Source organism: Onychomys torridus, chromosome 14 (genome assembly GCF_903995425.1).
Source record: "Onychomys torridus chromosome 14, mOncTor1.1, whole genome shotgun sequence".
Classification (NCBI taxonomy): domain Eukaryota; kingdom Metazoa; phylum Chordata; class Mammalia; order Rodentia; family Cricetidae; genus Onychomys; species Onychomys torridus.
Window position 1 is genome coordinate 72817612 of NC_050456.1, and position 12477 is coordinate 72830088.

Here is a 12477-nt window from a genome sequence, read left to right on the forward strand (position 1 = left end):
TTTCTTTGTAGATCAGGCTGGCCTTGAAGATCCTCTTGCCTCTGTGATGTAAGCCACCACTGTCTGACTCAGAACAATTTTTAAGATGAATGTAACCAAATAACCTGAATGCAAATTTACAGCATGATAACACAGTTTCAAAGACCTAATCCAATCAAGTAATTAGAACATCTACTTAAAATACACCTCTAATGTCACATACCCCCAAAATAACACTCATCTATCTATGTTATATTTTCACCTAAGAGTTTCAAGAATTACAGGAAATAATCATAACAGTCATACTTGCCTGGTCCAGCAATAGCTGCCAACATATCCAAAAGCAGGTGTACTTGCCTTGGCGACAGGAATAGATGAATGGAATCTATCTGTCCATCAACATCCAACTTAAAAACATAAGAACAGTTAAGAGTAAGTAGGGCACTGAGGTAAGTATCACTCCCGGCGTTGGGCAGCTTCACCTAATGCACACAGTCTCAACAAAAGGACATAAAGACCAGCAACTGTGGCTGAAGGAGGGAAAATCCAGAGAAATTCCATGTCAGCAAGTCCAATGCCATGCTGTCCGTCTCTAAGTGTTCTGGAGACTATCGAACACAGCAACAAGACGGTATTCATCACCCTTCAAAACAATCAAATCCTCAGAACCAATGATGGCACTGACTGTAAGACCGGGCCAGCCACACTGGACTCCACAGCATGCATCTCAGTGGCCTGCTGCATGGACACTACTTTCTCCTGCACAGGAGGCTAGAAGCCACAGCCGAAACCCAGGCAGAAAGCAGTGCTTATGGGCGCTTCCTTTCTTGTTCTCTATGCACATTTTCCCCTTGTGTCTCACCTTGTGTGGTGAGCTGAGCCATCACACAGCTCCTACTATCTTATTATTGTTTCTGTTTACAGAGAAGGAAAGAGATCCACAAAGCAAAGATCACATAGCTCACAGCCAGGTCTGAACCTAGGCATACACAAATGCAAAGCCCTACTCCTTCTACGAAATGGCTCTCCTGGTGTGCCTACAGACTGAGTGTTTTATGAGGCTCCTACAGACTGCTGACACCCAGGCCACATCCAGAGTGGGGAAACGTGTTTCTGTTACTGGACACATTTGTTTCTTGGATTGAAACCACATACAGTCTCTGGTTTTCATTAGGATGGAAGATCAGTAGTTTCGTTTCTAATTGTCATAGGAATATTTCATTATGGGTACATTCTGAATTTGAAATACAAAGAACAAAGTACTCATTGCTTTCTTTTGAAAATATAAAACACTGAAAATAACTAAGCATTTTCAACACCGTGTAATGTAATATGAATTTCTCTAAATTCAACCAAAGCAGTCCCCTGCTTTTGCATCAATAATTTCCAAAAAAAAATCCACTAAACCTGATTGTGTGGTATACAACAGATTCCAGGGGCACTATCTCAGAAACTAGAGCAGGAAGTCATGCGATACTTGAACTCACAGCTGAAAGGCTCGGGTTTAAGGGATGCTGGAAGGACTAAAGCCCTACCCTGGTGTGCTGCCCATGCTGCCCTGTTACAGCTATTGTGAGTTACCATGTCTAAGCGCTATGCTGCCCAGTGTTGATCTCCAGAACTTACTTTTCCCATATAATATTCATTTACATTAAACAAAATATACAAATACTGAAATTAGTATGTAAAAATATTAATGTATAGGCAAGAATAATAGTATCTCCAAATACCCAATACTGACTAGAACTGGAATATAACACCACCACACAAAACTACCACTCATTCTTCTGTCCCTTAACATGCAGAACTCACAGAGAATAGTTACACAAATCTAGTCAGTGTGCAAAACTTTATATCTGCATTGAAATCAAAGCTTCCAAATGTAGAAGACTATATCCAGCCAAAACAGACCACTAAAGCTTTTCTCATGGCATTTGCTTCTTTAAGAAATGGCATATGCGCTCCCCAAAGACACATATGTGCTGGTTTTCCAAGGCTGTTGCCACAGCAGGGCAGTCCCTGCAGCATTTACAGCTACCTACACTATCTGCTCCATTAAGGACCTCCTCAGAAGGCCGCAAGTGAAGACCTGGTAAAGGATTTCTTAACCTGAGAGCAGTTCACAAATAGGAAGGAAAATCTGAGCTGGGCCACTCAAAGTGCAAAGAATAGATCCTTAGTCACAGACAGCCCATAGTAATCAAGCACTATGCCACTGTGAAGATTAAACACCTGTCTTTAGCAGGGAATACAAAACAATACTGACCTTGGCTCCCGGAAGCACTTCATTCTGTTTCAGAGTGAGACTCAACTCCAGCCTGCCCACTAGCCCTCCAATCTGCACTGGATCCGAGGGTGCTATCTCTGGTAAAGTTCTAGTTAGCTGTGGGTGTGGCTCATAAACAATTTTGGGGTTCCAGCTAGGTGAAAGCTTTGGCTCAGTTTCCTGCAATAATGTAATAAAAATAAAGTAACTATTTAAAATATTTCAGCATAAATGAGTCAGGGTGTATATAAATATCATCTTGGATTTGACATGCAAAACAGCATCATTACACTAGACATACCATTATCTTGTGGCTAAAATGAAGCAGTACTATGTTAGTATAGCATAAAGCCATCAAAAAAGACTTTATGAAAAGAGCACAGAGCCAGCAAGATGACCCAGTGGGTAAAGGCACTTGCCCCAAACCTGGAGACCTGAGTCCGATCCCACAATGCACATAAAGATGGAAGAACTGACTCCACAAAGTTGTCCTCTGATCTCCACACAAGTGCAGTACACACAAGCTTGTGCGTGTGTGCGTGTAGAGGGGTGTGTGTGTGTGTGTGTGTGTGTGTGTGTGTGTGTGTTTGTGTGTGTGTGTATGCTGGTGCACACTGCACATACACATTATCTGTTCAAATAATAAACAATGTGCAAACCAAACAAATATGGAAGTGATGCCTGTAATTCCAGCATTCGGGAGGTTGAGATCACCAATTTGAAGTCATCCTGAGCCACAGTGACAAGGAGACTCTGTCTCAAAAATAATAATAATAATAATAATAATAATAATAATAATAATAATGAAAAAGAAAAGAAAAAATACCTGATTTGTGATATCAAAGGCAAATTATAGATTTATCAACTTATAAAAGGATGCCATGCTTGATAAAGAATTAAAATTCCTTTTTGTTTGGTTTGGTTTTTTTTTAATACTTTATTATTTTTTTATGTATGAGTATTTTACGGGCATCCGTGTCTGTGCATGACATGTGTCCCTGGAGGCCAGGAGAGGTCTTCGGATCCCTTAGAGCTGGAATTACAGATTGTTGTGGCTGAAATTGAACCTGGATCCTCTGGAAGAACAGTCAGTCAGTCTTCTTAATCACTGAGCCATGTATCCAAACCCAAGAATAAGAACCTTGATAACAGAAAACATCTAAGGTATGCTTCCCATGACAATGCTCACTAACAGAGGCATTAGTCACGGAAGGTGACATGCTCCTTCATGTGAAGGGACGAGACCTTTTTCTAGTGGCTGTGTACCTGGCAAACAGCACCTAAAGAAGGGAGGGTTTCTTCCGGCTCAGGTGCAGGCACACATTCCACCAGAGTGGGGAAGGCAAGGTGGCAGGAGGCCAGCTGCTCACACCGCACCCACAGTCAGAGGGCAGGCTCTAGCTCAGTCTCTCTTCCTTATGTGGTCTGAGACCCAGCCCACTGAATGACATCACCCACATTGAGGGAAGGCCTGTCCACCTAATCTAGAGCATCCTCACAAGCATGCTTAGAGGACTGACCACTGGGATTAGCTCCCCCAGATGCTAACACCTCATTCTAACTACAGATACGTAGAAAACATTTCTCCATTAACTAATGAGCAAGCCAGGCAGAGCTTTAGGGGTGTGGGGCTGGTCTCAGCTACATTAGCTGAATATTTACATTAACCAGATTTGCTAAACCAGATGGGGAGACTCATTAATGAATACTGTATTCAAGAAGACTTAACAATCCCTGGGTTCTTTCTTCCTAGATAGAGACTCACTAGTAGCCCAGGCTGCCCTCTTGCTCAGCTTCTCAAGTGCTGTACTTCCATACCTGGTTGAAAGTCTTTATTTAAAACTTCTAAGAACCGTGACCATGTTTTGTAGGACTGGTTTTTTTGTTTGTTTGTTTGTTTCGGTTTTTTGTTTTTTCGAGACAGGGTTTCTCTATGTAGCTTTGCACCTTTCCTGGAACTCACTTGGTAGCCCAGGCTGGCCTCGAACTCAGAGATCCACCTGGCTCTGCCTCCCAAGTCCTGGGATTAAAGGTGTGCGCCACCACCACCCAGCTAAAAGAAATCCTTTTTTTTTTTTTTTTTTTTTTTTTTAAGACAGGCTTTCTCTGTGTAGTTTTGCTCCTTTCCTGGAACTCGCTTTCGCTTTAGAGACCAGGCTAGCCTTGAACTCACAGAGATCCGCCACCACTGCCCTGGTTTTTTGTTTGGTTTTTTTGAGACAAGAGTCTCTGTATATACATATACCTGGCTGGCCTTGAACTCACTATCTGAGGATGTCCTTGAATCTCTGATTCTCCCGCTCTTACCTCCCAAGGGTGGTGATAAGACCTAGGACTTCATCTATGCTAGGCTAGCCCTCTACCAACTGAACAACACCTCCACCACTGTCCTGGGGATTGTGTTTTCATTTTCTTACCACTGGTGCAGTTGAACACACTGGGGAAGATTTTGCTGAAGCAGAAAATTCATCCCAGAAGAGAGATACTCCAGAGAGCTGCAGCAATTTGTGAGCAAAGGCAGTGGGCTGATGCACATTGACTCCCGAGGACTCGTCAGCAGTTTCATCACAGTACACGGTTCTGAAAGGTACAAAAGGATGTTTGGACACAAATCCAGGGAAACATACTTGCAACAGTTTTTTAAAGGAAGCAGTGCTGGCACCCCTAAGACTATACCCTGCAGCCCAGCATAGAGAAGGTAGAGGCAGGAGGATCAGGAGTTCAAGGGCAGCCTGAGCTACTTGAGAGTCTGACTCAGAAGACTTTTGTTTGTTTTGTTTTAAGACAGGGTTTCTCTGTGTAGCCCTGGATATCATAGAACTTCTCTGTAGACCAGGCTGTAGAACTCACAAAGATCCGCCTGGCTCTGCCTCCCCAGTGCTGGGATTAAAGGTGTGCACCACCACTGCCCGGTTGTACATTGTTTTTAAATTTTCATTTATGTGCCTAGGTATTGTATCTGTGAGTGTATGTCACATGAACGAAGGTACCCAGCAGAGACAGAAGAGGGCGCTGGATCCCATGGAACTGGAACTGCAGGCCACTGTGAACTGCTCAACATGATTGCTGGGAACTGAACTCAGGGCCTCTGGAAGAACAGGAAATGCTTTTAGCCACTGAGCCATGTACATTTCTGTTGGGAGGCCATATAACATGGCCGTGGCTAAGCAGTAACTACCTCAAATCAATACTGTGATAGAGCTCCAGTGAATATGCATAAAAAATAAAAGCAGGGTTGGGGATTTAGCTCAATGGTAGAGCACTTGCCTAGCAAGCACGAGGCCCTGGGTTCGATCCTAAGCTCAAAAGAATAAATAAATAAAATAAAAGCAACATGTCTGACTTAAATCATCATTAGATATTTAACCTTAAAAATATCTTCACAAAATCCTCAAAAGAAACACCATCATCATCCTTTTTCACTAAAGAAATACCCAAACCCAGCATCATGAAGCTGAGTCTTTCACATTACCAAATGCCCCCAAACACTGCACTGCACACAGGGGAGTAGTGGACACTGTGAAAGAGCCTCAACACAGCGGCACTCAAGTTAACCAAGACAACTGCTCAGGCAAGTTCAACATAGCACTGGATGTAATTATACGCTAACTGGTGCTTACAGTTTCAGTAATGGGATGAGAGGATAACTCCGAGAGCAGTACTTTACTCTGAAAGCATGCAATATATTAATTTAGTATCGCCCTTTGTCCAAGTGTAATGTCAGAATCAGAGTGAGGTCATGAGTTTCCAGACAAAAAAAATCTTACCTCTCTACTCGGATTTCAAGTGCAGCTCCAGCTTTGGAATTTTCTGGCACATGTTCAATTCTTAACACGGTGTCTATAAAAGTGACTTTCACTCTTCTTAGTACTGGAACAAACAAGCAATCACCAATGGAAAGTCACAGCACACCAAGTGAGAACCCGTCTCCACCCCACCCCTCCCCCTTTTCAGGTTCCGGGGGACCAGGCCAGGGCCTCCTTCATGCTAGGCAAGTATTCATCAGTGCTGCTTCCCCATCCAATCTCAGTAAAGAAATCATTCCTAGTGTGCTAAGAAAATTACAAAGGTAGACTTCTTTCCTTTTAAATCCCTAGAGTCTGAATTTTGTAAAACACATGGTGCCCCATAAGCATGTCCCCAAGTTACATCACAACAGACACTTAGGACACCATAGCTTTCTAGCCTGATCCTCCCACAAGCATAAAAAACTAAACAAGGAAAACCCAGGAACAAAAGTATGCAATCAAACTGAATGGAATGATTAAAACAGCCTGGGTTCTGAAGTACTGAAGAGAAAATAGTAATCCTTTAAAAAAAAAAAAATCACTGCAACGAATAGTCTCAGGCCCCAGAGCAGCACATAGAGCACGGGCTGGGAAGATGCTTCAGGATGCAAACCTGTTTCGATGGTTTCTGCAAACTTCTCCAGACCTTCGAAAGGCTGGGATGCTTCTCCTTGCTCATCTGTCAGCTTCTGGCTAAGACACTCCTTTGCCAGCTGCATACTGCTGGTCATGAAGCTGGACCAATACATAGGCTCAGACCCAGTTGCTGCAGAAAGTACAAATAAACCTAAATAATCTGTTATATTAATGGCACTTCTTAAAATATTATGTTTATGGTAATTTTTAACTTTATGATGTTACTTGTGAGAAATTACACTGGACATTAAAGAACCACCTTACAATAACAGAACAACAATAAAAATACAGGATGTAAAAGTTCTGCAACATATTGTTATTTCAAGTTTTATTTTTATCCAATATTAATTCAGATATTCATTCAGCAAAAACCTAGTAGGCATACGGCACCGTGCTGGACAGTACAGAGCAGGTGCCGAACAACATCCTTTGTAAAGGGTCAGGCAGTGGGTATTAGGCTTTGTGAGCTATGTGCTCTGTCACACTTGTGCAGATCTCCAAGGGCCAAAGCAAGTATGGAGAGTAAACGAACAGCATGGGTATGTTTCAATAAAATGTGACTTAATGAAAACAGATGGCACACTAATTTGGACTGGGAGCTGAAGTCTGCTAACCAACTACAGAGATAGAAAAATAAATGATGAGTTATGCACTTCAGAGAGTTTACCACTAATTAGGAGAGATGAGATATGACTGTCAAGGATGAATACAGAGGTATCACCAGGAAATCCAGCAGCAGATGATGTCAGCTGCAGAGTCAGTCCAAATGCAGGTGGACTAAAAGGGTGTCCCCAGAGGGCTGGACACAGAGACCCTAAGAACTCTTCCCAACTTCTCCTGCTCAGGAAATCCTACCTCCTTACACAGCTCAGAGTAAACCGACACATTACTACAATTACTGCCTTCCAAATGGAACTAAAGACCCTTTTAATAGGCTGTTTTAAAGGGGAAAATATTTCAAAGCTCAACTTCCAAAGGGAGTATTACCCACTGTGGTTAAAAGATAGAATCAGAGCCGGAAGGTGATGGTGGCACACACCTTTAATCCCAGTACCTGGGAGGCAGAGGCAGGTGGATCTCTATAAATTCAAGGCCAGCCTGGGCTACAGAGTGAGTTCTAAGAAAGGCACAAAGTTACACAGAAAAACTCTGTCTCAGGGAAAAAAAAAAAAAAAAAAATGGAATCAGAGCCAGGACTGGCGGCACAGGTCTTTAATCCCAACACTAGGGAGGCAGAGGCAGGAGGATTTCTGTGAGTTCCAGGACAGCCAAACCTATATAATGAGATCCTGCCTCAAAAAAACCCTAATAATAGTAACAACAACAATAATGAGGATGATAATAAAATCATTTATGTTGTCATTTGGGTTTTAAGATAGAATCTTCTTATGTACTCAAGCTAACCCCAAAATTTGCATCACAGCTGGAATTACAAGTATGTGTTGCTGTACCTGGCTAGATACAATGTTCTTATAAATTACATTATCAGGGAGCTGGGACGATAGGTTCAGTCAGTAAAGTTCTTGCTTTGCAAGCTTGAGGACCTACATCTGTGCATTACAAAAAGTAATATGGTGATCCTCGTGCCAAGAAATAGAAACATGCAGACCCCTGGGACTCTCTGGCCCGCCAGTCTAGCCTACATAAGTCCAGACTAACGGACTCTGTCTCCAAAACATAACATACACAGAATCTAGAAACAACACCAGAGGATGTTCTTGGCTTTAAAATTCATGCACACACACAAATATCTGATTGCTTCCAGGTATGGTGAAATACCGCTGCAATTCCAACACTCAGGAGGCTGAGGCAGGAAGATCATGGGCTCAGGGCTGGCCAGCCTGGGCTACATAGTGAGACTGCCCCAAAATAAAATAAATACTAATAAATAAATGAAATATTTAGAGCATTTCTATTTTCAAAATAGATTACTGTAGCTCTATGAAGTATCATGTAAACTTTCATTTTCCAGGCAAATACTTGGGTTATATATATATACACATATCTACACAGCATTTACCTAGACTGATCATTTCTATCCATTTTTCTGGGTTACATTCTATAGTTGAGAAGCATATCCCCTTATCCAAGCCCACCTTACAGATCTATTATCAACATGGATGTGGTGAAGTATTTTTGTTGGTTAGTGCTAGTTTTTTTGTTTGGTTTTGTTTGGTTGGTTGGTTTTGGTTTTTTGAGACAGAGTCTCACTGTGTAGCCCTGGCTGTCCTGGAATTGACTCTGTAGACCAGGCTGGCCTTCAACTCAGAGATCCGCCTGGCTCTGCCTCCCCAGTGCTGGGATCAAAGGCGTGCGCCGCCCGGTAGATGTGAGTTTTAATTCAGCGTTCTAGTCACTTATTGTCATTGTTCTTCAACACTCTAAGTGTTCCGGATTTCACTGGTAAAAGCCCCTTCTATCCAGTCCTGGAGGTCAGCAGCTAAGAGCCTGCACTACTCTTACAGACCACCTGAATTCGGTTCCCAGCACCCACATCAGGTAGCTCACAACTGCTTGTAACTCTAGTTCTAGAGGGATCTGATGCTTCTGACCTCCACAGGCACATACACTCATGTGCACACATACCCTACCCCCTCCCTCACATATACATAATTTAAAATTATAAAAACTTTAATTTAAAAAAATCTAAACCTGGGCTGGAGGGATGGCTCAGAGGTTAAGAGCACTGACTGCTCTTCCAGAGGTCCTGAGTTGAATTTCCAGCACTCACATGGTGGCTCATAACCATCTGCAATGAGATCTGGTGCCCTCTTCTGTATATATAATAAATAAATAAATCTTTTAAAAAAAATCTAAACCTATGTGCTTCCAATATTTCTCCATGAATCTCTGAATAGTCTTCCTCATTTGAAAACATAGTATTTTTAATCTTTAAAATAGAAGTCACTTCAGATAACTGGAAATAATAGTATATTATCTATACATTAGTGTTCTGGAGTGTGAATAAGGAGGGACCCCTCTAAAGGTATACTCACATACATCTTACAAAGTGCTAAACCTTCTGATTTTATCAAATGATCAATCTCACAAATCCAGTTCAAAGTCATATATCCAATGCTCAATTTTTTACAGTTGGGTTGACTTTTCAGCTTTCCTGGGGTCAAGGCTGAAACAAACAGAACAGGCCTGTGTAACACACCTACCTACACGAGGTCTAGGACGGAAGACCATCTCTAGCCCTCTCACTTCCAGTGCACAATTATCCTGCAGCAAGGAGCCCCATGGAACCGACAGGGAAATTGACTGAATGAATCCTTCGGTGACTTCTAAAGGTGCGTCTGCTGACTCCAGGATTTCATTGAGACACTAGAGAGAAAAACCAAGTCCATTCTGAAATCGCACAAACAAACACAGGTCAACTTTTTCAGTGTTGTGAATATGCTCACAAATGTGCTGAGCACTGGAGACTTAAGAAAGCCACAGCAGGCTAGAGAAAGGTTCAGCAGCTAAGGGCACTGGCTGCTGTTCCAGAGGACCAGGGTTGGTTTCTAGAACCCACAGGGCAGCTCACAACCATCTGGAACTCCAGCTCCAGGGGATCCAATACCTTTCTGGCCTCCACAGGCACACCTTCTTCTGACAGCACATGTAAAGGACATGGAAGGAGGAAGCTTTTGCTCCTTGCCTGCTAGTCCTCACTCTCTCTGTGAGTACTAATAGAGACTAGTTTTCAGGATCCCAGTATATACTAAAGACTAGCTGAGACATCTAGCCTTGTGAACTGAATAACCACTAGATTTTCTGACTTTCCATTGGTAGACAGCCATTGTTGGACTAGCTAGACCATAGCCTGTAAGCAACTCTAATAAATCCCCTTTCTATATACACATAGATTCATTTTATCAGTTCTGTTCTTCTAGAGATTCCTGACTGATAGAAAAGCTCTCCTCAGGAGGTTTGTCTGAACCCTAAAGACTTTCCAAGAATGTATAAGCAAGGATTTTTTCTTTTTTTAAGTTTTTCAAGACAGGGTTCCTCCATGTAACAGCCCTGGATGTCCTGGAACTCTGTCTTTATAGACCAGGCTGGCCTCAAGCTCAAGAGATCTGCCTGCCTCTGCCTCCCCAGTGTTAGGATAAAGGTAGCAAGGATTTTTTTTATTAAATTTACATTTATTTATTATGATTATTTAGTGGGGCGGCATTTGCACATATGTGTATGAAGTGCCTGTGCTGTGTTCTCCACAGGGAACACACAGAAGCATGTGTCCATTGTGTCTGAGTGCACCTGTAAGGCCAGAGGTCAACGGCAGGCACCCTCCTGTCTTTCTCAGTAACTCCCCACCTTTAGAGTGGGGAGGTCTCTTGCTGGATCTAGAACTCAGTGCTTGTGCTAGACTAGCTGGGCAGGCAGCTCCACACGGTATCATGGTACCCAGCTCCCTACAAGTTGCTAAATGTCCAAATTCCAGTCCTCACGCTTTCATGTCGAGCACTTTACCAACTGAGCTTCTTTCCCAGCACATACATACACACACACACACACACACACACACACACACACACACACACACACACCGTTCTCAACTATTGAATCCTCATCCCATCTTAGCCCCTACTTTTTCCAACCCTAACTTCCCATGGCTCCTGGGACACGTCACCATCTTTCCAATCCATTACCACTTAAAATATTGCTCACGTAAATGTCATCCTCTGCCGTGGTTTCTCTACCCACCCTCCACACTGCACACACTCTGCACAGTTGTCTGTCCTTCCTTTAGTCACCACTCACACTGACAGCTCCCAATAGTTATCAATGCCAATCCTCTAATCCCATGACCTCCTAAAGTCTCTGACTGCCATACAGCCGCTCAATCTCAATACATGAAACATTCTCCTTCCTCCTCCTCCCCTTCTCTTCTATCAGGTTGGTGTGAAAGGAATTGCAAGGCAGTAAGTAAAACCTGACAATCTGAGTTGGATCCCAAGGACAAGGAGAGAACTCACTATCCTAAACTGTCCTCTGACCTCCACATATGTGCCACAGCACTCATGTACCCTTCCAGTAGGAGACAGCCGACTTGTCCTCTGACTGCCACATGTATAACAACATGCACAAGCCAACTGCACACACATACATACAAAAATAAGTACTTTTTCAGTCTCTGCTGCATGATTCAAAGGACTCTTGGACAGCAGCATCTGCACCCTGCTGATGGTGGAAGCAAAGAGTTTCCTGAAATGCATGAAGTGGCCATCAGCTGGTGAGAGGTCAGGTGAGGCAAACTCCAGAGTCCAATGTGTTCAACTTTTGAAAACGCTGGTTGTACAATGTGCAGTCGGATGTCGTCATGGAGAACTGGGTCCTTCCTGCTGACCAATGCCAGCTGTAGGCACTGCAGGTTTGGGTGTGTCTCATAGGTTTGCTGAGCACACTCCTCAGATGTCAGGGCTTCACCAGGACTCAGGACCCAGACACCAAGCAGTGACCATGGTATTTTTTGGTGCAAGTTTGGCTTTGGGAAGTGCTGTGGAGCATCTTCTCCATCCAGCCACTGATGTGTCATTGCTGGCTGTCACATACAATCCACTTTTCATGGCATGTCACAATCCAGTGGAGACACGGTGTGTTGTTGTGCAGGACAAGAGGACGGCAGTACAAAAAGGGGAATGTAAAGGTTTTGGTCAGTTCATGAGGCCCCACTTAGTGCCTTTTTCACCTTTCCAATTTGCTCCAAATGCCAAATGGCCACTGAATGGCCTGTAATGGGTTATTGGCACCTTCTCCTGTAGATAAACAGCCCCTGAGCTCCTCATCATCAAGGCTCTGTCTATTCTGTACAATGTC

At 43.1% G+C, this 12477-nt stretch overlaps 1 protein-coding gene across 1 annotated transcript in view; it reads right to left on the reverse strand.

Annotated features, from left to right (window-relative positions):
* Atg2b (autophagy related 2B) overlaps positions 1 to 12477 on the reverse strand; it is a 65155-nt gene that overhangs the window by 45849 nt on the left and 6829 nt on the right. Inside the window, exons 2-7 of the mRNA XM_036205623.1 lie at positions 9834 to 9996; positions 6647 to 6799; positions 6013 to 6115; positions 4663 to 4825; positions 2246 to 2425; positions 290 to 386 (exon numbers count right to left, since the gene is read on the reverse strand). Of these exons, the coding sequence (XP_036061516.1) occupies positions 290 to 386; positions 2246 to 2425; positions 4663 to 4825; positions 6013 to 6115; positions 6647 to 6799; positions 9834 to 9996 (859 nt within the window). The remainder of the gene's footprint in view (positions 1 to 289; positions 387 to 2245; positions 2426 to 4662; positions 4826 to 6012; positions 6116 to 6646; positions 6800 to 9833; positions 9997 to 12477) is intronic.